Source organism: Narcine bancroftii, chromosome 8 (assembly GCF_036971445.1).
Source record: "Narcine bancroftii isolate sNarBan1 chromosome 8, sNarBan1.hap1, whole genome shotgun sequence".
Classification (NCBI taxonomy): domain Eukaryota; kingdom Metazoa; phylum Chordata; class Chondrichthyes; order Torpediniformes; family Narcinidae; genus Narcine; species Narcine bancroftii.
Window position 1 is genome coordinate 39,869,597 of NC_091476.1, and position 27,570 is coordinate 39,897,166.

Here is a 27,570-nt window from a genome sequence, read left to right on the forward strand (position 1 = left end):
TTCATAATCCTATATGTTTCTACTAGATCTCCTCTCATTCTTCTGAACTCGAGCGAATACAATCCTAGACGATTTAATCTTTCATCATAAGTCAACCCCTTCATCCCAAGGATCAACCTAGTAAACCTCCTCTGCACCATCTCCAAAGCCAGTATATCCTTCCTCAAATATGGAGACCAGAACTGGACACAGTACTCCAGGTCCGGTCTCACCAGTACCTTATACAGTTGCAAAATTACCTCCCTACTCCTGAATTCAATTCCTCTAGCGATGAAGGCCAACATTCCATTTACCTTCTTAATAACCTGCTGCACCTACAACCTAACTTTTTGCATTCCTGCACAAGCACTCCCAAATGCCTCTGCACAACAGCATGCTGTAATTTTTCACCATTTAAATAATATTCAGCTCTTTTATTTTTCTTGCCAAAGTCGATAACCTCACACTTACTAACATTGTACTCCATCTGCCAGAACTTTGCTCACTCATCCAGCTTAACTATATCCCTCTGCGGACTCTCCACATCCTCATTACAATTTGCTCTTCCACTCAATTTGGTGTCATCCGCAAACTTGGCTACACCACATTTTGTTCCCCCCTCCCCCCCCCAAGTCATCAATGTAAATAATGAACAGTTGTGGGCCTAGCACCGACCCCTGTGGCACCCCACTTACCACTCTCTGCCAACCTGATAAACTCCCACTTAACCCGACTCTCTGCCTCCTGTCATACAACCAATTTTCGATCCATGCCAATATACTTCCCCGGACTCCACTTCCTGTAACTTATTGATAAGTCTCTTGTGCGGCACTTTATCAAACGCTTTCTGGAAATCCAAATGTACAGCATCAACCTGTTCCCCTCTATCCACTGCACCCATTATTTCCTCAAAGAATTCTAACAAGTTTGTCAAACAAGATCTTCCCTTTCTAAAACCATGCTGCATCTGCCTGATTGAACCCTTGCATTCCAAAAGTTTCACTATTTCATCTTTAATGACAGCTTCAAGCATTTTTCCAACTACAGACATCAAGCTAATTGGCTGATAATTTCCAGTCTTTTGCCTACATCCCTTCTTAAAAAGTGGCATTACATTTGCTGTCTTCCAGTCTGCTGGGACCTGCCTAGAATCCAAAGAAATTTGGTATATGACCACCAATTCATCAACTATAACTTCTGCCATTTCCTTCAGAACCCTTGGATGCATATCATCAGGACCAGGTGATTTGTCTGGCTTTAGTCCCATTAGTTTCTCCATCACTACTTCCTTTGTAACAACTATTTGATCAAGGTCTTCCCCAACATTCGCATCTATATATTCATTTGTGTACAGAGCTGAGGAGCTCAACAAAGGGATCTCCCAGTCTGTGTCCAGTCTCTCCAATGTAGAGAGATGTAAATTATGTTGCCTTTGCTCTGTATCGACTAATCTCTCTCAATATCTTTGCAATTTTTAAATGTGTTATTCTTGCTGTACTATGCCTGAGAGGACAAAGTGATCAGGCCACAAAACAACCTCTATCACAGCATCTTGGTACATGTTTTAGTAAATTTAAAGTTCAACTTGAAGTTGAGTACTGATATATTCATTTGTGTACACTCATTGATTCTCATTTGGGGCAACATTTGCTGCCTGCTCTTCCCATTAGTTGCTCGTATTTCTTTGCCAAGAACTCTTCCTGATGTGACTTCTCAGTAGTATATAAAATTAAAGACTTCTGGGTCAGTAAAGCAAGAAGGATAAAAGTAAGCCTTCAGATTGTCGACACTGATCCCGAGTTGTGGAGCTGCCTGCACTTCTTAGTGTAAGTCGCATAAATATTGGCACAAGGTTTTAGCGATGATAAAATCTCTGCCATTGCCTGCATTTTATGTACTTTAAAGCTTTTTAGACAATTGTTTCTTGCATTTTCTTACCACATCATGTGAGTAGTAGCTAAGACTTCTGAATGAACCCATACAAGTAAAATAATGTTGTCTTTGCTCTGTTCTCTTTCTGTAGCTCTAAACTCTGTTCTGTTATTGTTGTGCAAGAACAGTACAGCACAGGAACAGGCCCTTCAGTCCATGAGTCTGTTCCAAGCATGAGTTAAAACACTATTGCATGGACTTGTTAAGATATCTCTCAATCCTCCTCATATTCACCTGTCTATCTGGAAGCCTCTAAAACACTACTATTTTATCTGCTTCCACCACTACCCCCGGTACCCCGGTAGTACGGTGGTAGTACAGATTCTATCACCAATGTGTATATGTACATATGTACAGATGGTAGTGTAGGATGACTGTGATTGGCTGAGAGTGGAGCCACACCTACTAGCAGGTCTTAAAGGATCACTCCTAGCCAGACCAGGTCATTCTGGACTGGTCGACCTACTTGTGATATGCTCCAGTCTTTTAGTTAATAAAAGCCTTGGTTTGGATCAACAAGTCTTTGGTTCTTTCGATGCGCACTACAAGTACCACTCTCTGCATAAAATATTTGTCCTACGTATCTCCCTTCAACTTCCTTGTCCCCCCCCCCCACCTTAAATAAATCTTCGGTCGCAGGTTACACGTGTCCACGGGAAAAGATTCTGAGCTTTGCCATCTACAATGTATGTGTTGATTAGCTGAATTGCATGCAAAACAAACTTTCCCACAATATCTTGGGACAGATGACAATAAAGTTGAACCGGGAGCCAACTAATTTCTTTTTCAAAGTTAGATTAGTTTGGAAATGTTCAAATGGTGGAGTGTCCTGGCTTGGGTTTTTAAAAAAAAAATTAAATTTAGTCGGAGACAGAAGGCTCATTTTTTATCTCTGGCCAGGAAGGCTTTGCAAAGTGAGCCTGGTGGGCAGCTCGCTTCTTTGCCAGCAGATCCTGGATTTCCTGGTTGTTTTCGTCATGCCAGTCCTTGTTTTTCCTGGAGGAGAAGCCCAGTACCTTTTCAGTGGATTGCAGTATGGCCGTTTTCAGCTGATCCCAGAGGGTTTCAGGAGACGTGTCCGTGAGGCAGTTTGCATCCTTGAGCTTTGCTTGGAGGTTTGCCTGGAAGTTTCCTCTCACTTCGTCTCACTGCAAGTTTCCAAAATTGAACCTCTTTCTGGGGGCTCCACTGTTCTTGAAGTTTGGCTTGAAGTGAAGGTTGAGCTTGCAGCGAACAAGCCGGTGGTCAGTGTGGCATTCCGCGCTGGGCATGACCCTGGTGTGGAGCACATCTCGTTTGTCTCTTCCTCGCACCAGAACGTAGTCCAGGAGGTGCCAGTGTTTGGATCGGGGATGCATCCAGGTAGTCTTCAGGGTGTCTCTCTGCTGGAAAAGGGTGTTAGTAATGACAAGCCGCTGTTCTGAGCAGAGCTCCAACAGGAGGCACCCGTTGTCATTGCACTTGCCGACACCATGCTTGCCAAGAATTCCTGGCCAGGTTTCTGAGTCTTTGCCGACGTGAGCGTTAAAGTCTCCAAGGATGACAACCTTGTTGGCTGTAGGGGTGCATTGGATGAGGTTGCGCAGATCACTGTAGAACTTGTCCTTTTCTGCTGGTTCCGCCTGATGGGTTGGAGCAGAGACACTGATGAGGGTGATGTGTCGCTTGTTTTGAAGGGGGAGTCGCATGGACATGATCCGGTCAGAGTGGCCTGTTGGGAGGTTTTCGAGTTTGAAGGCAATGAAGTTCTTGACCATGAAGCCAACACCAGATAGGCGTCATTCAGCCTGAGGCTTGCCAGACCAGTAGAGTGTGTAGCCCGTGCCGTGTTCTTGGAGGCTGCCTACATCTGCAAGGCGGACTTCGCTGAGAGTGGCTATGTCGAGTCTGAGGAGTTCATGTGCGATGAGGACAGACCGACGTTCAGGTTGGTGGCTGTCAGCCTTGTCTAGCATGGTTCTGATGTTCCAGCATGCTAGCTTGAGTTTGTGTGCATCTTTTGAGGGGGAGGACGTGGACATGTCCTCGGGCCTGCGCAAAGGAGCTTTTAGGTGGAGTTCAGTGTGCGCAGTACTGGCTCCACCCTTTACACCCATGGTTCGTGTGCCGTGGCCAAGCAAGCTGGGACGTGGCAGCGAGGTCCTTGGGTCGTAGGTTTTATATCGGAGTGTCCTTCTCCTATGCAGGTTGCTTAACTGGGCTGAAGAGGCCTGCCTCCCCTTTTAGACATACAGCACTGTTATAGGCTATTTCACCCCACAGGTCCGTGCCACCCAATTAACCTACAACCCCCCGATAGGTTTCGAATGGTGGGAATAAACCTAAGCCTCCAGGGAAAATCCACACAGACATGCTGAGAACATACAAACTCCTTACAGACGTCACAAAATTCGAACCTCTGACCCAATTGCTGGTGTTGCTAGCTGCTATGCTAACCATGCCATCCTTTTCCGTAAAGTCAAACTTTTCTATAAATTAACACGTTCTAGACCAAGAAATGTCAGGCCCAATAAATCAAGAGCTATGCAGCAGATGGGTAACTACCTGAATATAAGAAAAAATAGAGCGTAATAGATGTGAGATAGGGAGTAGGCTTACATAGTATAGCATTGAAGGCTGAAGGGCCATTACTGTGCTGTCATATTCTATATAGCAATAAGAAAACGCAAAGGCTTGAATTTGCAGAACATAGCACAGTGATCGTACAGATTCTATCACCAATGTATATATGTACCGATGGTAGTGTAGGATGACTGTGATTGGCTGAGAGTGTAGCCACACCTACTGGCAGGTCTTAAAGGATTGCTCCTCGCCAGACCAGGTCATTCTGAACTGGTCGACCTACTTGTGATATGCGCCAGTCTTTTAGTTAATAAAAGCCTTGGTTTGGATCAACAAGTCTTTGGTTCTTTCGACGTGCACTACAAGTACAGCATAGGAACAGGCAGAACATGATGCCTAAATTGAAATAAAACCCTGCTACTTGCACATGATCCATATCCCTCCATCCCCCATGTGTCTATCTGGCAGCCTCTTAAATTCCACTTTCCACCACCATACCTGACAGCCTATTACCACGCTCTGAGTAAAAAAATGCTCAACATATCTCTTACACATTCCTTCCCTCTTCTTAAGCACATGACCAACTCACTCAGTGCAGCACAGATAGAATGTTGTATTATCAGAGATTCCCCACTTTCAGATGAAGCATCAAGGCCCTGACCTGCCTCCTCAGGTGAATGTCAGAGATCCCATGATATTACCACCATGAAGAGAGGGGTTAACATTCATCTCTTGACCATGATATCAAAGCTGATTATCCAGGCATTATCACTGGCCAGACGCCACAAGAGGATGGTCAACACCACTTTTTTTTCTTGAACTGTGGTAACTGTGAATATTTGTATTTATTATCTCTTTTTAAATTTAATTTAATGCATACTATGTGAACCATGGAACTTTACAACACAGAAAATAGACATTTCAGCCCTTCTAGTCTGTGCCAAATTATTATTCTGCCCAGTCCCACTGGCCTGCACCCATTCCATATCCCTCCAAATCCCCCCATCATGCACTTGTCCAAATTTTCCTTCAATTTTAAAAATTAACCCACATTCAACTCTTTAGCTCATTCCACACTCCCAACATTCTCGGTGTGAAGGAATTTCCCCCCCCCCCCACCCCGCCCCCGTGTTCCTCCTAAACTTCTCCCCTTTCACCCTTAACCCATGTTCTTTGGTTTGTATCTCACCTAACCACAGAGGGGAAAAAAAACAATTTAAATTTACTCTATTTTATTTTGTATACCTCTATCAAATTTCCCCTCATTCTTCTATGGTCCAGGGAGTGAAGTCCCAACCTGGTTAACCTCTCCCTGTAACTTAATTCCTCAAATCCAAGTAGATGTAGTTGTTTTTTAATGAAGTACCTGTTTGGCTGCAGCAAGTGAGAATTTTGATACACATGTGTATAACATTAAACTTATTATTGTCTTGCTGTGCAATGACTGTTGCTGTGTTTTTAACAAGGCAGCAAGGACCACATTTAGTGAACAGCTTGCATTTGTGGAAGATGTGATATAAATGCAAATATGTTTGTAACATAATTTGAAGCAACACCCAACCTTAGCATCCTTAAGACACATTTGTAAAATGCGGTACCTCTGCTTTGATAATTTGGGCCCAATTTGAGTAATTTGAATATTTTCACTCTTGCAATGTCACTAATGGAACTCTGAAGCACTTGGGGATGGGGAATAGCTTAAAAGACATGAGCTGAAGTACATAGAAGAATTCTTGGATATTCTGTTCACACTATCATGTAAGGGACATAACCTTTGACACTTCCATCCCTCTTGTGCTCATGAGCTGTACCTCTATTAGATATCAATCAAAAGGTGCTCTTGTTCAACCTCTGATGTGAAAGAGATGGAGTCCGAAAGAGTGAACAATGATTGCTTCAACTAATATCTTGAATTTAGCATCACAGTTTTTCTACCTCTATTATTCAGAAATTAATTTCATTAAAATGAACATTTCCAACCTTTCCATCCAGAAAGTCCTTCAATTAAATACTGAATTATTTGGAAATGTATAAACTGTGATACATTGAACGTCTGTGAAAACCATGAGCCATGTGGCACTTTCAGTCTTCTCTGGTTGTTGTAATCCAGCCATTCTCATTGGAGCCCTACAGCCCCTCCGCCCCCCTCCCCTCAACCCGCCCTCCCCACTCCAGGGGCAACAGCCTTGTTTCCTTTTCACCTCACATAACATATTTAACTTTTTTTAATGTAGTTGGTAGGAGAGAAGTACTAAAGAAACCAAAACAATTCTTCACAGGGAAGTGTCCCATAAACTTTGAGCAGAATCCTAGTTTGTTTTTGGGGGGGAGGAGGGGGTGAAGTGGGGCGTGGGTGGCATAGCCAAAAAGTGGTTGAGAATGGTTAATGTAAACTATCCCATAGAATCCTAGAGTTCTATAGCATAGGCACCAGACCCTTTGGCCCAACCTGCCCATGCTGACCCATTTGCTTGCATTCAGCCCAAATCCCTTTACACCTTTCCTATCCATGCACTGTCAGAAAAGTTTGAAATTGTCTCACTTCTGTTACTTCCTCTGGCAGCTTGTTCTGTACACTCACCACCGTCTGTGTGAAGAGGTGCCGATAACCAATTGGTACCATACATTTCATTCCTGGTATGTTATAGTCTCAGGTAATTTGGTTGTTCAGTCAAATAAATCCACAGATTTATTCTGAAAGAAGTTGTTAATAAAAAATCACTCTCTAGAAACCAGGTCAGGTCTGAGGTTTCCACTAATGCTGATTTGTGTTGAGTAAGCTTTCTGTAAATCAATCAGACTCCAAAATCTGGTAGCAAACATTTTTTTTTATCCCTCCATACAAGAATTTAATTTAGTGAAATCTCTCCTCTCCTCCCTCCCCTCCCCCCACTTTTTAATTCAGACTCTTAACTGCTTTTGCTTAGGGCCCAGGCCCGAGACATTTGCTTACCCTTTACTTCATTCGGATGCTGCCTGGCCTGTTAAATTTATCCAGCACACCATCATAGGGAGACCGTGCAAACTCCATAGAGACAGACCCTGAAATATTTAAATGTTTAATTGAGACACCCACCATAATAGAGCCTTGATGCCCATAAGCCCATGCCACCCAATTAAACCCAATTGACCTACAAACCCAGTATATTTTGAACAGTGAGAAGAAGCCCATGCAGTTCACAGGGAGAATCCACAAACTCCTTGCAGACAGCACCGGAATCAAGGCTGGGTCACTGGCACTGTAATAGCTTTTTGCTAACAGTACTGCGCTTTTTATTCCCCACAAAGTATCTGTTTGGCTGCTGCAAATAAGAATTTTGGTGCATATGTACATTATATAATGTGTATGACATAAACTTATTAGCATTATTTTTATTATCGAAGGATAGATGTTTTGTATCTGCTGGCAATGAGTCAAAATCATTTCATCTGATTCCACATGGGGGCATTGTTGGACAAGTTCAAGTTGTGTATTTGTGCCTTGCGTCAAACTGCCAGTTCAGAAGATCAAAGGTTTAAAGTAGGGCTTCCCAAACCTTTTAGCCCACAGAACTTTTGTGGGGAGCTCTTGGAAGTCGTGGAACCCCAATCATCAATTACAGTTTAAAAGACCTGGTACATACATAAGCATAGTAAGAAAATATATATAAACTTGCCATTCTCCACGTTGCCTCTAATTTACATTTAATGGGATGAATGAAATTGTTTCCTCTCCTCACAGATCCTCTTAATGTTGGGCACTATATTAGATAGTTGTATTCTTATGACTGGAGCAGTATCAAGTCAGTTTCTGTATTTTGCTTTTGTTGCTGCATAATACGAAAATCCAGCCTCGCACAACCAAGTCGTGGAAAATGGTAATAGGCAATGCACAGCAGATTTTTCCAAGAACGGATATTCTTCACCCAGGCTAATCCAGAACATAGTCAGCAGAAATTCTTTAAATCTTTGCCTCAACTGAAAGTTGGATGCCACGTTGATTAGGTTTTCATATTCTTGTGCTGGTAAATCGGCAGGTCGGGTTGTGACAATGCAAGGATTTTGTACCCATCTCCTGTTCTTACTATAAATGTCAGATAAATACTCATGAAGTGTAGAACGTAAAGTGTTGTTCCATTTCATCATGTAAGTCATCACAAAGTCTTGCAACGTGGAAAAACAAAGTGTTTTCCTTTCACCATTGAAATCTAAAAGTCAAATTTTCCAGAAAGTGATAACATTTTGTCCAATACATTAAAAATGGTTACATTTTTTGCCTTGTAGGGCCAAGTAGTTTCATTCAGTTTTGTGAATATGTCAGCAAGATACGCAAGACACATTAACCAGCTGCAATTTAACAGGCGCTCTGAGAATGAAAACTTCAAGTCACTAAAATACTGTACTAAAATACACAAAGTTCTTTACTTCGTTCGAATAGCCTTATCCTCAGGATAACCACCTCACTTCTGCATGCAATAATGAGACTGCGTGTTGGCTTGCCATTTCTTCACAAGAGAGTTTTAAACAAATAGGACTGCAGGCATCAACTTTTGTTATAATTAACAATTTTGACTGTTTCATTGAGCAGTTTTTTCAGGGGTATGGGCATTTCTTTCACTACAAGTGCATGTCTATGATGCAATTTGATGCAACCCTCAAGTCTGGAAACCGTTCCCGCAATTTTCCCCATGAGAGCTTTGGCTCCATCTGTGCACACGTGTAAACACTTGATCCACAGAATGGTATTCTTCATCATGTAGTTATTGATGCAGTTAAAAAGTCTTCCCCAGTTGTGTGCCCTTGCAAAGTTTCATGAAAAAGCACATCTTCCTTAATATCCTTCTCGTACACTTACCTAACAAAAACTAGCAGCACTGGAAGGCCTGCCACATCTGTTGACTCGTCCAGTAGTAATGAAAAAGCAGCACGTAACAGCAAACAATCTATTAATTCCTCTTCTATGTCCTCAGCTAAATCTTTAATACATCTTGTCATTTCCCCTGCATCGATTCTCCTGTTGAACTGCTCGTTGAACATACACTTTACTATGTCCTTTGCACAAAACTTAATGATAGATTCTGCAAGAGTGTGAGCCTCTCCAGCAAGGGCATTCCGATAACTTACCCTGTAAGAAGCTTCAGTCATACTCTCACTCTCTGTCTTTGCTCTCTTTACTGTTTCCATCATAAAACCTTAACTGGTTCCAAGTGAATCCAGTTTTCCTTTAAAGAAGGACATATCTTTATCTTTGTGCTGGGGATGCTTTGTTTCCAGGTGTCCTTTTAATTTTGTTGGGGCCATGAAGTGCCAGTTGATGAAGTAGACAAAGACATTGTGGTCGAACAATAATCATGGCTTTTATTAGCAGAAACTCATGGTATAATAATGAAAGACAATAGGTGCATATACAGTTATATCCAAGGGGAGTGTCCTTAACAGTAGAGATAATGCACAGCCAATGTTAGTACAGCAAGGCTCTCCAGAGGGGAGACAGGCAGCTTGGCAGACATTCATCACAATCCAAAGAACTGTTGCACAGAATTTTTACCGCATAAAACACATTGTCCATCTGGTGCCTCTTTATTCCTGGCAGAGGTGAATCCAAGCGACAAATAATTTTAGTCATACCTTCATTAATTTATAAAACTTGATTTTTCTGATATAGAAAATGATGACACCTCAGTCCTTTCTTAAGATGAATTGTCTCATATTGCACATGTGAAATATCTTTAAAATATGGTCAGCTTTGTGCCAAATCAGATTCCCATTGGTTGAAATGATGCACAGGCCTGACACCTGTGCTGCTGACGTCAGGCCTCATGACATTTTTTTTCTTAGGGTGGAGTGCACTATTTGCTGCTATCCCAGAAACAAATTGAATTAAAGACAGAGGTATTAAGTGATTTAGAGAAAATCAGATAGATCATTATTACTCCCTGTCATTTCTTCCACAGAACCCCTATGCCTTTCCATGGAACCCAGTTTGGAAAATGCTGGTTTATACGTACCTTTTATTGACATATAATAACTGTACATCTGCAATCAAAAACATTTTTCAGGAATTTCACAGTGTCAGCAACTCAGATTCGATCTTGACCTCGGGTGCTGACTGTGTGGAGTTTGCCTGTTCTTTCTGAACTCCTGTTAGTTTCCTCCACGCACTCTAAATTTCTCCTATGTCCCAAAGACATGCGGATTGGTAGATTAATTAGCCATAGTTTGTAGATGAGTGGTGGGGATGGAGGGTAGTCGATGAAAATACGGGAAGAATTTAAAAAAAAATGGGATTAACGTAGAATTGGTGTAAATCAGTTGTTTTCAAACATTTTCTTTCCACTCACATACCACCTTGGGTAATCCTGATGCCATAGGTGCTCTCTGATTAGTAAGGGATTGGATGTGAGCGGAAAGAAAATGTTTGAAAACCACTGTTTTAATTGTACCTAATTGACTTGTTATGTGCATGGTTTTATAACTCCAAAGGAAATGGGCCAATGACAATTTTTTCCAGCAAAATATTTCATTAACAATTGGGTCTAGAGCAGTGGTCTGAATCTTTTTATTCCCCACTCACACACTACCTTAAGTAATTCCTCACTAATCATGGAGCACCTATGGCATAGGGATTAAGTGAGTGATGTAAATGAAAGGCTTGTGTCTGGACTGGAATTAATGGGCTGAAGGGTCTGTTTCTGTGGTGTATGTCACAGTCATTCTATGATTCTGCAAGAGTAGCTATCTCAACACAGACAACTCTACACTAACCTTTTTTTTTAAAAAAAATTAATTTTAAAAGAAACATACAGCTCATTAACTTGCCATTTCGGCACCATGCCACCCTATTAATCTACAACGCCAATACATTTCGAATGGTGGGAGGAAACCGATCTCCAGAAAAACCCCACACAGTCACAAGGAGAGCGTACCAACTCCTTACAGACTGCATGGAATTCGAATCCCAGCCCTGATCCCTGGCACTGTAAAAGCACTGCTTCAACCACTATGCAAACTGTGCAACCATTGGTCAAGGCAATCTATTTGTTTTATTTTACATGACCTGTTATACTCGAGATTAGGTGGACTTACATAGGTAACACACAAAACAAAGCATTTTCTGATAACTCGCCACATGACAATAAACAATTCAATTCTTCCATTAATTATCTCGTCTACTTTCTACTCTACGAATGCATGGTGGCTACATCTGCAAAATGCATCAAAGCTTCCCTCCACATCTTTCCAATCGAAGAAGGATGAAAGGAGACAATTCTAGGACTACAGGATTCTGAGAGGCATAGGTAAGGTGGACAGCCAGCACTTTTCTTTCCCAGGGCAGGAATAGCAAATTTCAGAGGTCATCTGTACAAAATGAAGGGAGAAAAGTTTAGGGGTGTCATCAGAGGAACGTTGTTTACATGGAGGGTTGTTGGTGCCTGTAATGCCCTTGTCAGGGATGGTAGTGGAGGCTGAAACATTAGGGGCATTTAAGAAACTCTTAGACAGGCACATGGGTGAAAGAAAAATAGGGAGTCATGAGGTAGGGAGGGTTCAGTATTTAAAATTTTTTTTTGGTAGGAATACATAGATTGGCACAACATTGAGGGCCGAGGGCCTGGACTGTGCTGTAATGTTCTATGTTCTGTGCCCTCCACTGTGAGATGCAAAGGTAGCAGATACATGGGAACATCTCTGCTCCTGGGTCTCCTTCAAATACGAAGCCACTTATTACTGGATATCCCAGAAGAAACCACCTTCTGAGAGAAAATTAGGGAATGGCAATCTCTCCAGATGGTTTCAAAAGTTATCTTCATTTTTCATTCTGATATGGATTAGAGGTATTCAAGAGAAAAAAAAATCTTTCCTACAGTTCAGCTCTCTGAAAGCAGTGGGGCTGAATGGGAAAATGGATCAGCTCATGATTAAATGGCAGGGCAAAGTCAATGGCTGAATAACCTATTTCTATTCCTACAAAACATTTTATAGTTGTATGGTCCTATACCCAACCCTGACAGAGTTATGACACTTTTGAACACTCAGCAAGAACAAAGCAACAGGCCCTGCTGACCATTCTGTCGAGATACATCTTTTTGACTTTGTCAATATTTGTTGAGTAATGAAACCCCATTCACAAAATGTGCACCTAAGGTCCTAGACTTTTCAAATATTGCTGAGACGCAGTGAATAAGAAATGATTCCTGCAGTATTCATGTCTGTGATGGGTGTAAAGTCACACTGCATAGGAACAGGCTGTTTCGCCCAGTGATTTTCAAATTGCTTCCCTCCATGGGCTAACACAGCAAGCAGTCATCGAACATGATGATCAGGCAGACATCACACAGGATGAGATGCTTGATCCCATAGGCCACAGGAATAGTGGTCGAATCAGCCAATCACAGCCAGCAGATCGCAGGGGGTCCAATCCAGCCCCGTGCATCCAGGACAGCCAATCAGCAGCTGGCCTCACTCAAGTCACACAGAGCTGCAACCCAATAAAGTCTGTGTCGATTACACTCCCTTGGTGTGCGAGTCTTCTTTCTACCTTGAGCTACAACCCAACTGAAAATCATAATTACCCCATTACAGTGGTGACCCTGACTAGTCCAAACGGTACTTTGACCTCAACGATGGAGAAACAGCCTACAATCAACACCATAGTGTTGAAGCTGCCGGGCTTCAGGATGTTGCAACCATGGGTGTGGCTCCAGCAGGTCGAGACACAGATCGCCATTCGACAGATCTCTGCTGTCAAAACGTGCTACCACCACGAGGTCAGTGCCCTCGATCAAGACACCTCAGTTTGCATCATTGACTTCTTCCAGCAACCTCCGAAGCAAGGGAAGTACGTGGCCATCAAGGACCCATTAGCCCACACTTTCCGACTGCTGCGTCGATGGTTTGGAGGACAGGGCCCATTCCACCCTCATGAGCGACATGCTCACTCTCAATGATGGCCACACTTCTTGCCCGCTGTTCTAGCGGACTTTTCTGGAGTGGCTTCCTGAAGACATCTGGCTGCTCATCACGGAGGAAGACTTTGAAGACCCCAGGAGGGTGGCTGCCCAAGCATACGTGCTATGGGGGGTGAAGAGGGATGCCTGTGCTTTGCTTGAACAGGTGATGGCACCTTGTCAGCAATATCCGGCCAGGAAGTCCGTCGACCGACTGACCACCCAATCGATACACCCCACTGTTGAGAAGTACTGTTGCTATAATCAACAGTGGGGTAATGAGGCCCATTGATGCCACTCCCCCTGCACGTTCCAGGGAAATTACAAGGGGCATTGACATTCTCTAAGGTGGACCTCATCAGGGGTTATCATCAGATCCCAGTTCACCCCGATGACATTCCCAAAACTGCCATCATAACGCCGTTTGGATTGTTTGAACGTACTCAGTGCCAGGTATCCAAGGTCCAGACCCACATTAAAGACCCTCCACAGAACTTTTGAACCAAGCATGCTGCCGTTTAAGCCATGTGCACATAGATGTTGTGGGGCCCCTGCCTGTATCCAGAGATGCATGTTATCTATTGACCACAGTTGACCGGATGACTAGATGGCCAGAGGTTGTGCCACTACCTGAAATCTCTAAGGAGACATGTGCCCGGGCATTACTGAACACCTGGGTGGTAAGTTTCAGGGTCCCCAAATACTTAACCTCTGACAGGGGGCCCAATTCATTTTCAACATGTGGACCACCTTTGCAAATGCCCTAGGGACTCGACTCCACCACAACATACTACCCATAGGCCAACTGGCTGGTGGAGAGGTTCCCACAGGCACCTGAAGACAGCTTTGATGGCCTGACTCACCAGACTGAACTGGGGACACCAACTCCCTTGGGTCCTGCCAGGCATCGGCACTGCCCCGAAAGATAATCTTGAGGCATCCTCTGCCAAGTTGGTCTATGGCGCACCCCTAGTCATCCCAGGCGAATTCTTGGCAGCTTCTGAGGACTTGGGGGAGCTCCCGGCGGCTACATTGTCTCAACTGCACGAGCACCTGGGCTCACTAGCTCTAGTTAATTCCAGAGCTCATGAGCAAGCCAGCACCTTTGTCCCAAAGAACTTTGTAGAGTGTATATTGAATTGGGAATCACTAGAAGTGTGCTGTATTAATGACTGGTCCAGACTCCCGGCTCCTCCCCCTGGGGCATGTATATAACCCTGGTTTCCCACCTAAACCCAGAACCCCTCTGAAGCCTATTCATGAACCTTACCTGTGTTGTAAGCTAATAAAAGCATTTATTCTCCCTCCAGTCAAGTGTGAGATTTTATCTATGCCACAGATTGTCACTACATTTTCGTCCAATGTGGGGCCCACTGGCCACCTCTTCAATGGCCTTACGAAAGGCCATACAGTGTCATCAGACATAACAGCTCCACCTGTGTGTTGGACATTGGTGGCAGGGAGGAGACCTTCATGCTTGACTGGCTGAAACCAGCCCATTTGGACGTTAACCAGCCAGTTACTCACTCAACCCCATGGTGCAGGGGTCGGCTGCCAAAATACAGTGTCCCGATTGCCAGTTCTGGAGGGGGGTAGTGTAGCGGCCTGCGTCCCACTCCATTGGCCAACACAGCAAAGAGTCATCGAACACAACGATCGGGCAGACAGCATGTGGGATGAGATGCCCACTCACACAGGCCACAGGAATTGGCCAATCACAGCCAACAGATCACAGGAGGTCCAATCTGGGGAGTACAATCAATCAGCAGCCTGCCTCGCTCAAACCACTTCCAAGTGCTGACATGGCTAGCTGCCTAAAAAAGGCAGAGCTGCAGCCCAATAAAGTTAGTGTTGATTACACTCCCTTGGTGTGTGAATCTTCTTTCTACCTTGAGCTATAACCATTGTGACCCCGCTACAATTGCACCTTAAGCAATCCCTATGTTATAGGTGCTCTGTGATGAGTATGGGATTGCTTAAGGTGGTATGTAAATTAAAAGAAAAAAGTTTGAAAATCACTGTTTTAATCATCTAATTGACTCGTTATGTGCACGGTTTCATCACTCCAAAGGAAATGGGCCAATGACAATTTTTCTCAAGCAAAATATTTCAGTAACCATTGTGTTTAGAACAGTGATTCTCAACCATTCCTTCCCACTCACATACCACCTTAAGTAATTCTTTACTAATCACAGAGCACTTATGACATGGGGATTGTGAGTTTAAGAGGACAGTTTGAAAACCCTTGGTTTAGTTCATTGAGCTTGTATCAATCATCAATCACCCATTTCATCCAAGTACAACCTGACACTAAAAGTGAAAGAGTAATTCTTGCCTGAACCGTCAATGGAATAAATTTTGGAGACAGAGTAGAGCATCTGTCATGACCTCAATTCGCATGAAACACAACTGATAGAGAATAGATTTCTGGACATACAACCTTCCATGAGGTTTGCTTCAGGAGGAATAGCTGATGCAATGTTTGATATTAATTTAAAGGGAAATTAGATCCCGAGAACACTGCTGTGCAGCCCTTCGGCTAAACTATTATTCTCCATGGCCACATTGACGTCCCCCACACCATAGCCCTCCATACCCCTTCCATCCATGTGCCTATCCAAATCTCTTGAATATTGATGTCAAACTCACGTCCACCGCTTCTGCTGGCAGCTCCTTCCACAATTTCACCATCCTCTGAGTGATGATGTTCTCCTTAAACATCTCACCATTCACCCTCATCCCTCTCATTTTCGACTCCCCCAAACTCAATAGAAAAAATCTTCTAGCATTTACCCTCTCTGTAATTTTTTATACCTCTTCTAATCTCCCCTCATTCTCCCATGCTCCAGAGAGTAAAGTCCTAACTTATTCAACCTTTCTCGATAACTCAGGAACTTGGGTGATTATTTGTAGTAGAAGAAGATGCAAGAGTGATGGCAGCTTCTGGGGTGGATTTCTTGAATAAAATGGTGTTTTTTTTTAAGATGATGTAAATATTCAACTTGGGCAGGGGTACAATGCTGCCTCAGCTCATGGGAACGCCATTCCCTCAACGAGTAGCAGAGAGTGAAAACTTTATTTGGGTGTTGGCCAAGCCTTTATTTACTCTGTCCCACCAATGTTCAAGCTTTACCCACCACTGTAGTCCCATGAAGCAAAGGCCCAATGAAATTTAATGCCATAGCAATTGTACAGCTAGTAAATAGATGGAACGTTGCCTTCAGCTAAACCTAGGTCTCTAAGGTGAATGATTAATTCACTGCCTTGAACCTGTAGCCAGTTATTTACAGATTAAACCTTATTCTAACCATCCCATCTGCATGTCTGATTGGAAATGCAGGCATTTTCTTCCGTTGTTCTTTCCCGAGTGAATCGAGTTTATCACTCAGAATTAATAACGTTGCCCGATCATTCTAATAAATGCAAGAGATTAAAGTAACTCGAACAGGCAAGTTTAAAATAACATCAAAACAAGGAGCTACTTAGATATATAAACATTGACAAGAAGAGTTATTTGCCAAGATATTAATGTCAGTGATGTTAAGTTACACCAAGTCCACCAAGTTACATTAGCAGAGACATTAAACTATTTAACATAGATTTATACAAGTGTGCATGAAACAGTGAACAGAGCATTCTTTGGGAACCAAATGAGCCACCTGTTAAATGTCTTGCCAAAATTCAGTTCCTTGTTCCCAGCACAACTGAAGACATTTTATTATTCTTGCTATTGAGGAAGCACTGTGAAGATTCACCAGTTCCTGGGATGGCAAAGACTGGATTGTTCTGAGTATAACCCAGAAGGATGGGCGTATATCTCACTGAGACATGTAAAATTCCAACAGGACTGGACAGGTTAGATACAGGAAGAATGTTCTCAATGTTGCGCAAGTCACAAGGGGTGACAAGGGGGAAGCTAATTAGGACTGAGATGAGGTGAAACTTCTTCACAGGCCAGTTCATTAAATATATTTCATAAGGGAGTTTGATGTGATCCTTATGGCTAAAGGTGTTCAGCAGCCATTCTCAATGGGGGCCCAACGACTCCCCTGGGGGCCTTGTTTTCTTTTCACCTCATATTACATAATTAAAAAAAAATAGAAATAATGGAAGAAACCAAAACGTGACTGCTTCATAGACAAGGGGAACCGTAAACTTTGAGCTGAGTCCTAAGGGGGCCATAGCTGAAAAACAAAAGCTTGAGAATGGCTGGCTTTAGGGTATGGAGGGAAAGCAGGCATAGGGTACTAATGTGATCAACCACACTTGTGTTGAATGGTGAGTGCAGGCTTGAAGGGCCTTCCCTTGCTCTTATTTTCTCTGATTATTTATTCATATTGCTGGCAAGGGCACATTTATTGCACATCCCTCATTGTCCTTGAACTGAATAGTTTCCTGAATCAGAAGGCAACCCTCAGATACAACATACTATATTGCTATGTGCTTGGAAGCAAGTGTGACCATCTAAGGTCAACACATAGCCTTCCTAAAGGCCATAGATGTTTAGCTTTTCCAACAATCTAATCTTTCCTGGGAACCTTTATAGTAACTGGAGAACTGATCAAATGAATCCTTTAATTAAGCTTCCCACTAGCTACGGCAAGATCTGAACTTGTGTCTCTTGGTCCCTGGTTTACCATTCTTGTAAAACTTAACCTCTATGCTACTGCACCTCATTGTAGGGGAATATGGTAATAATGGATGGCCTCGGTGTGCTCAACATGTCTTTCCACCAGCTTGTGTCCATTTCTCCACCTAATGTCTTCGCAGCTCGAGTTTGCACCATTGCAAAACAAAGATGGCAACACAAGGGTCTCTGAATCTGATTGAAGAGTAATAGTGTCTTAAAGACTTGTTTTGGAGGAGGAGCTTTTACTGGACTGTTTGAGGCATGTCGCTCCATGCTTTGGCCTTCTTCTTAGCAATGGCCAGCCATGGGGGCTCCACTGCAGCCAATGGGGCAAGCTTTGTGCCAGGCAAAGGCCCCCTTTCCCTTAGTCCCATTCCATAGGCCGGTGGCTTTGGCTGTAGGTGTGAACCTGCTGAAATCACAAAGAGGTCCTCTCAACAATTTAATACATAGTCGAGATTTCATCATTCTACCTTAAAATAAAGAGGAAAAATATAATGTGCATGAAAGCAGGATTAACGGCCAGTGACTGATAATGTTACCAAAACCACAGACTCTTGGGAGTGAAACATGAAAGTCTGTAGACACTGTGATTCTAGTAAAAAACAGCATGTTTTGCAGTGTCTATAGGAGGTAAAGATATGTTACCAACATTTTGGGCCTGAACCTCAAGGGTTGAGTAAAAAAGATAGGCATCGGTGTTCCCCTCTATTCCCTTACACAGACCCAGAACAACCAACACCTCATTTTCCATTTGAGCACCCTCCACCCAGATGGACTTAACATTGACTTCTCTCGTTTTTGTTTGACAATCCTGCCCCCCTCCCCACCTTTCCATTTCCCTTCCTTCAGCTCGTACTTGTTTCATCTTGTATTCATATGTGTGAGTTCTTAGACAACACATGGATGAAGGAAAAGGTTCTTTACTTTAAAGTTGATGTAAACAGCCACAAAGCTGCAAGTCTCCATTACAGATCTTGCATACTGTGTGTCAGCCCCCTGCTGGCAACCAAGTCTAAGCAAACAGTAAGGCATTGCTAGTTGCTTTGCAACCACAATTACTATCATCACTCTTTCTTTTCCCTTTCCCCCCACTGTCTCCTTTCACAGAGAGCCAAAAGCAACTCCCTCCTCCAATCAATTGTCACCTTTTCTCTCTCCTGTCCTATTATCATGCAATAAAAACTTTTTTTTGAAAATGTTATTTAGAAGTTTTACAAAATACATGAATACAAAATAATTTAACAAAAAAAAACCCCTACTCCCCCCTCCCCCCACCTAACCCACCTCCTACAATCCAACCCCCCACCCCCCACCCCCAGAGCTAAAAAGCACAATTATGCCAGCCAGGTATGTAATGATTGCTGCCTGGTGTGCCAACCTTTTACATCACAAATAAAAACATTTACTTAATATCCAAACCCATACATTCCAAATATAAATTCCACATATTAACAAAAAAATTTCACAAATTATATCTCCAAAGAAAGACACGATTGTAATTCATTCTGCATCTTTGTGCATTCAACTCAACATCATTTTTCCACGTAATAGCTATACATTTCCTAGCTACTGCCAACCCTAAACATAAAATGCAATTTGGGATTTGTCCAATCGCAATCCTGTCATGCAATTAATACTTTTGTCTATTGGTCTGTACTACTCCCTCTCCCATTCTTCCTTTTTCCCCAGCCTTTTTCACACAGACCCCTGTCTTTTTCTACTCATACTTTGAGCTCAGGCCTGAAACTTCAGTAATATATCTTTACCTCCTATGGATGCTGCGAGACCTGCTGTGTTCTGCCAGCATTTCTGTAGTAATTTTACTACAGACTCTTTGGCCCTTGGAACGCAAGCTGATATCAAATACTCACTAATTCTACTGTTGACATTTGATTCTCCCAAAATTTTTCATCAATCCTGTACCAGCCCAGATTCTACCACATAAGCCAGCATCATTCATCACAAGACAAGTAATCCACAGTGGCTAATTAATCTACCAAAACACACATTTTTGGGATATAGGCAGACCTGGAGGAAATCTATGCAGTCACAAGGAAAACATGGAAATTCCACAATGACAGCATTCAAGGTCAGGATTGAATGCAAGTCTTGAGCTGTGAGATAACAGCTCTACTAGATGGAGTGAAACATAAAAGTCTGCAGACGCTATGATTGTAGTTATATAAACAAAAATTATGGAGGAACTTGACTGGTCTTGTAGCATCCATAGGAGGTAAAGATATATAACCAATGTTTCAGGGCTGAGTCCTTCATCAAGGTATGAGCAGAAAGCAGGCAGGCACCTGAATAAAAAGGCCAGGGATAAAAAGCACAGGTAAAAGGTGATAATTGGACATGGACGTGAGGACAGGAGAGGAATGGTGAGAATTGATGGGGTGGGGGGGGGGGGGAAGGGGTGGCTCTGTGAATGCAGAGCCTGGAGGAAAGGGATGAGGAAAGAGAGAGATGATCGAGGTGGGTGGGCTAATGGAAACCAGAGAAGTCGATGGTGTTGTTTATCCAATGCCCTACTTTGCAGATCTAGTAAAAGGACTTCATACAATTTATGTTCAGAGCACATAGAGTAAAAAAATAACCTCCAGACAAACAAAGTCGAAGATCTCTTTGACCGACCTTAGACTTTCATTTTTGCAGAAAGTAAACCTCATTGGCACAGTAAGAGAAGCAGAATCAGGCATTGCTCAGATGATGAGATTTTAAAAGCTAGAGTTTTGTTTCTTCTTGCAGGATAAAGCTTAATTTTGTGTGCTTTTCTGGCAGCCCACAAATAAAGTGGACAATTTCCAGTGCCATTTTGAATTTAAAAATTCACAGAAAAACACATGACAAGCAAACAGCAAATAAAAAGATTAAACATAAAACTAGGTTTCTCACATCTTACAAATATAGACTAATCAATATCATAGTCCAAGGAAGAGAAGCTGACATAACTATCCTGTCTCACGGTACCCCAATCATTGGGTACCGTGCTCTTCCTGGTCATGCCCCAGTGTCACGTTGCTTACTCTTTGTGGCCAAGGTCAAATCTCATAGTGGGATTCCAACTCCCCACATGTCAAACTTCCCCAGTGCACCACTGAGGCTGTCAATCCAGGCCAGGGCAGGCTGCTCTCATACAATGGTTTTGATGACTGTTGAGGAACTCACCCATGTCCCCTTGGATTCAAGAGCTTTCACCATGTATGGGTGGGCTGAACTTTCATGAATGTCTTGGAGCAGCCATTCTCAACCTGTCTTGGCTATGGCCCCCTTAGGTCTCTGCTCAAAAGTTTATTGGTCCCCTACCCTGTGAAATAGTCAAGTTTCATTGTTTCCCCCCCCCACCACCCCCATATTTCTCTCCTACTGACTACATAAAAACAGAATTTTTTAAAATAATTTCAGTCTGTGGCCCTCCTTAAATCCCGGCAGGCCTTATAGCACCTGCCCCTCTCCCCCAATTGAGACTGGCTACCATAAAGCTCAATAAAAATATAAATGGTATTTCAAGAATTAAAAAGATGATTTTTTTTTTTACATTAAATTTAAAATTTTATTTACAGCATGGTAGAAACCAATCCTGCCATTTAAACCCATGCTGCCCAAATATACCCAAATTAACTACAACCCCAAATGTTTTGGAGGGTAGGAGGAAACCAGGACACATGGGGAAAAGCCATACAGACACGGGGAGAACAATATGAACTCCTTACAGACAGCACCAGATTCAAACACAGCATGCGGCCCATATGTATACTGTATAAGAATTAGAAAAATACATCTGAAAATTAGAAAAATTAGAAAAACACAGTTAATTTAGATTATTTACACCATTCTGCTACATCCATGACTTTGAAAAGTTCCATCTAAAGTTTTTTTTTACCAAGTCTAGGGGAAGTTGTTATCCTGGATGGGTGCTCATCCTTCACAATTATTTTTGTTTCCTTACTCTGAAAGCTGATATGAGGCTCCTTCTCTCCAATATTTTTCATTGATTGTGTTGTTGGTTCCTTAAGAGGAAATTAAATCAAAATTATTTGGACCATTGCACATTAATTAAGTCACATTACTAATTTTGGTGAATGGTAATACCATGGCTTTAATGTTCAGAAAACTTACTTAATTAAACTAGTTTGTAACTTTGTTTGTTCACAGTGGGAAGAAGATGAACCTTGCTCTGTGAGCTGGCCTTGATTTAGTTTAATTTGGATATACAGCACAGTAACAGACCCTTTGAACCCACAAGCCCATGCTGCCCAATTACATTCAGTTAACCTACAACCCCCGTACATTTTTGAAGGTGGCAGGAAATGGGAACACCCAGAGGAAACCCACACAGACACAGGGAGAACATATAAATTCCTTGCAGACAGCACCAGATTCGAACCCTTGTTGCTGGTGCTCTAACAGCATTGTACTATCCGGTACGCCAACTGTGCCATGCCTGATGGGCTGAACTTGCCTCCTTCTGTTTTGAAAGGTAATATGGACAAGGAGGCATTTTAGACCTTTTCACTTCTGCACCATTCCCCTCTTTGACAAAGCTTTTGGTTTAGCTTGTAGTATTTCTGAAGCAAATTGTGCCAAATGTTATTTATTACATTTCTGTGAATTGTATGTAGTTGTTGAATGAATAGGAGATGATCCTATAGGGCGGTGATCATGGTGGCAGACGGTGAAGGGCTTAGCAGCTGAGGGACCCCCCCACATTCTGAGGGCAACTAGCTATCGGCAGACCCGCATGGGCTGCAAAAATCTGACTCATGGGAATCGGGGATCAGAACTGGGATTCAAGATAGTGCTAAGGCCAAAATGGCTCCCGATCGTGTAGGAGGTGTGGATCAGGAGCTTGGGTCGTTGATGGTTCGTACAGAAGTTTGTGCAGCTGCAGAGGCTGCAGGAGCATGGGAGGCGAATGCGTGGAAACTCAGAGACTCTGAAGAAGCTTCTCTTTCTCTCTTACCATAAGGGGCACAGGGCAACTCTAATGGCAGCTGTTTGTCTGCCTTACGGCAGGAAGAAGGCAATTTCATGTTACATTAAGCAACCTTGACTCTTAAATGGAAATTGCTACAACCAAACTGCTAAATAAAAAATCTGTCCCTCTTTTTACACCTCATGCTTTTCTCTGAGAGATTACTTACTTTAATTCCAAGTTTCACCTAATATGGCACTGCTAACATGCTTTATGGATTTGAATTAAAGGAGGAAATGGAAGGGAGTGCAGAATGAGGAGGCCAAAGGAGTTTCAAGTGGGCACAAGAATGAATCACTTAAAATACAATTAGAGGATGCAGGAGCAGGAACTGAATGAACAAAATCTCTGCCACCCAAATAATGATCAGGAAAGAAAACAAATATCCATGAACTTGCACTATTTTCTACAACTGAGCTTTCAATGCTAAATAATAATAACAATTTAATGAAAGAATTTTACCTTGTTTATGCCTGTTTGAACCATCAGGGGTCTGTCCTCTGAGAGCTGTGTCCCTGAGTACTGGTCTTGAAAGCCTTTCTGTTTCTGTCTTGCCAATGAGACCCAGACTGGTTTTGAGGAATTGGCTCTTGGACTTTCTATCAGATTTCGGAAATCAAATAACTTTTTCAGCAAAAGGAAAGAAGCAACAATCTGATGATCTGCTTACACCATTCAGGGTGAAGCAAAATATACATTTTTTCATGTACAGGGGCATTTGAAGGATATTTTCAACAGACATCACAAAATGTAATGCTTTCTAGTTTAAATTACTGTAGGGACACATGTGCTGAAATAACTACTGAAGGTATAACTTTCTCCAGAGTCAAGGAGGTTGAAGTTGATAACTTTACAGCTGATAAATTGTTGGGTCAGATAAAAGAGGTAAAAGCAACAGACTATAAATACAAATTTGTCACCAACATATCTGATAGAAAATTCAGAAGATACTTCTTTTTCGAGAGGGATGTCAAAATGAAGAACTCACTCCCATCCCGAGTGATTAGAACTGAAACCATTCAAGCATTCATAGAACCATAGAACACCACCACATAAAAACAAGCCCTTTGGCCCTTCTGGTCTGTGCTGAACTATTATTCCGCCTGCTCTCATTAACTTGCACCCGAACCATAGCCCTCCAAATCCCTCCCATCAGGTTCCTGTCCATTTTTTTCTTAAATGTCAAAATTGAGCCTGCATTCACCAACTCAGAAGACAGCTTATTCTTTACTCACACCACTCTCGACATGAAGAAGCTCCCCCTAATGTCCCATTTAAACTTTTCACCTTTTACCCTTAACCCATGTCCTCTAGCTTCTATCTTTCTTAATCTTTGTGGAAAAAAGCCTGCTTGCATTTACTCTATTGATACTCATTATAATTTTGTATATCTCTATCAAATCTCTCCTCATTCTACTATGCTCAGGGAATAAAGTCCTAACCAGTTTAACGTTTGCCTGCAATTCAGTTCAAGTCCCAGCTCTACCTTTGTAAATCTCTTCTACACTCTTTCCATCTTAGGTGACCAAAACTGCACACACCCTCCAAATTTGACCCCACAATTGTCTTTTCCTTCTTCACCATAGCATCTCAACACCTATAGTCAATACATTGATTTATGAATGCCAGTGTGCCACAAGCTCTCCTTAAGACCGTATCTACCTGTGACACCACTTTTAGGGAATTATGTATCTGCATTCCCAGATCCCTCTGTTCTACCACCTTCTTGAGTGCCTTATCGAAGGATCCTTCAAGGGAATGCTAGGTAATCACAAGAATAGTTTGGGTGGGAGGAATCAAGCAGAGCATACTCAGCTATATAATAGGCAATAGCATGACAACCAAGAGATTGCATAATGTAACCCCAATGCTCTCTCTTAAAAACAGCAAGGTTTGGAAATCATGGCCATCAGTGTGGTTTATATTAACTGCTCTAAAAGGAATGATAGTTCCACAAAAATTAGAATGACACACCTGATGTTTTTCCAAAGTTTGGATAAGTTTCACTATTCTTTCTCTCATTCTTTACTCCAGGAGCACGATATTTTTCTTGTTTGACAGGTTCTGTTGAAGGGTCCAGTGAATTGGTTTTCTCAGACATGAGACACCCACCCGTCTGACCCTCTGGAAATAATTTGGCTGCATTTTTACTGATGTCTCTTTCACTCCGAGTTGCCAAAGAAGCCTCCACTTGCCCACTGATTCCACCATCACCCTTCCAGAATGTTGGAGCTTGTGATGTTGTCACCCCTATGGAGGCTCTTCTCACAGCTTCTTTCTGTTCCAAGCCCACTTCGGTCAAATAGCTGTGAAGAGGTGAGGTTCGCCTCAGCCTGATACCAAATGGACTTCCCTTGGCATTCAGTCCAGCTTTTGGAGATGGTACCATAACTTTTAGACCATTGTCTGGAGATGCTGGTTCGGTTTCATCAAGTTTGACTTTCAATGGTGCATTAAGAACTTGTTGAGGTCTAATAACTTCTTCTATTTCTTGACTCGATAATGCTTCATTTGCACGTTCTTCAGCTGTATTTTCACAATACCCAGAGGTTGGCACTGTCGGAAGGCAAAACTCCATATTCCATTTCTTGGCATCCATCACCGATCTCTGCCAGGCAGATGCAATTGAGAACTTGATGGAACCTTGACTACTGGCCTTCTGATTTTCTTGTGACAATTCATTTGAAATTGAAAGTTCAGGCGGTGCCCAACTGCAGTCTAGTTGTGGGGTGGAAAGGACAAGTTGATTTGTTTCATGTGGAAATTCAGATATTAAACCAATGTTATCTGTCTGATCATGGCAGGGTTTTGGAATATGTGCAGGTCTCTGATTTAATAAGATCTCACCATCATTCTCCTCCACTGTTGACTGATTTGTGAAGATATTTTCCATGCAGCCTTTCCAATCTTCGGATGAACCCAATGTCTCATCAGAAAGTGTGGCTCCCGCTGCTGGTTTAGCTGTCAAACTATGTTCTGGTGCACTTAATATATTTAAAATGGTTTCCCTTTCTCTTGCCTCCTGAGGCAGTGCAGGCGAAATGCTTTCCAGTGATGGAGATGCGTCAGTTGCAGAGGAAACAGAATCCCTTTCAACGTTCTCAAGCAAGGGACCTTTGCTGGTTGCAGATTTGGCAGCATCCAGAACATTATTCCCAGAACATTCTGGCAATGTAGCTGTGGGTGCCAGGAAGAAAGGTACTGCATCACTTTTGTTTAGGTCAGCAATAGCTTTTATTGAAGACAACTTGGAATCATCTTCATGTGGACAAAATGTTTCTGGGGTCACTCTTGCAATGCGAGGAGTTTTCTCAGGATCAGGCAGGTCTTCAGAGGTGAAGCCTGGTTCTGAAGAAAGTATTTCACAAATGGATGGGGGAAGTGACATATCCCCATCCAGATTGGTGTTATCTCCATCTTCAGGTTCTGGAACATGACCATCTGATGTAGGTCTGGAAACCTTTGGAACTTTTACAGCACATTCCTCATCATTTACTTCAAGACATTTTGACCAAGGCATTTTGTTGCGATGGATGTTGATGTCCTCCTCTCCTGATGAATCTGTTATACAATGAAGATCAAAGGAGGTACATTATTTAGCCATTCTGTGATCATTTAAATGATGATTAGCTTAAACTTAAACATTAAATTTCACATCTGCAACTTGGTTGATCACTTGCCCAAAAGTTATTTTGATTATTGGCTTTATATTTTGTGATTTAACTAAACTTTTATTTTTGTATGAACTCTAGATGTCCTCAATATTCAACCCAACACATATAACCAATGACAATAACAATCCAGTTTAACCGATTAAAATTTATTTGTCATAAAATAGCTCATACAGTGAGGGTTCATCTGAAAACAGGCTAACAGATTATCTCCAACATTCATGCAGCCGAGTAAAGAGCAAAAGTTACAGACATAGGAGGATCAATTAGCACCAAGCAAGAGAAGCGTGAAAGCCCCAGATGGGGTTCATTCAGGAGCCTGGTAGCAGCAGGGAAGAAACTGTCTTTCCATTTGTTGGTGTGTGTTTTCACTTTCTTTGGCTTTCTCCCTGACTGTACATCAGCCTGTAATTCATGGCTTTCCCTCGCAGTCCTTCTTAAATAAACACACATCAGCCATCCTCCAGGCTTCTGGTACTTCACCCATGGCTAAAGTTTGGACAAGTATCTCTGCCAGAGCCTCAGGAATTTCTTCCGTGGCTTCCCACAATATTCAGGGATTCAACTGGATTTATCCACCATGATATGATTTAAGACCACTAGCACTTTCTGTTTTGTAATGCGGCTCTGTTTTCAAAGAAAGTTGAATGAGAGGAATTGTTGTTCACCTTTTTTTCTGAACTGGAGGATTCCACAATGAAAAATGAGAGAAATCTCCACTAACTCCTGACCTGCAGCTGACTCATCCTTTCAAGAATTACATGGGATTTAAAAAGGTTTCTCATCTAACCAGCATCGAATGAGAAAAAATATTTTATTTTTGTTTTTTTTCCCATAAATATACATAGAAAAACTCTCCAATATTAAATATATGTATAAATAAAACTTTTT

The 27,570-nt window shown here is 42.3% G+C and overlaps 1 protein-coding gene across 3 annotated transcripts in view; it reads right to left on the reverse strand.

Annotated features, from left to right (window-relative positions):
- Positions 1 to 9,790: 9,790 nt before the first annotated feature.
- The window catches only part of LOC138740606 (CRACD-like protein), a 78,650-nt gene continuing 60,870 nt past the window's right edge, over positions 9,791 to 27,570 (reverse strand). For 2 of the 3 annotated variants that reach the window (XM_069893485.1, XM_069893487.1), the window contains 4 exons: positions 24,983 to 26,569; positions 23,471 to 23,607; positions 21,917 to 22,043; positions 9,791 to 18,442 (listed from right to left, as the gene is read on the reverse strand). In XM_069893485.1, the coding sequence (XP_069749586.1) occupies positions 18,273 to 18,442; positions 21,917 to 22,043; positions 23,471 to 23,607; positions 24,983 to 26,569 (2,021 nt within the window). In that variant the 3' untranslated portion in view covers positions 9,791 to 18,272. The remainder of the gene's footprint in view (positions 18,443 to 21,916; positions 22,044 to 23,470; positions 23,608 to 24,982; positions 26,570 to 27,570) is intronic. The other variant, XM_069893486.1, reaches the window with a different exon arrangement.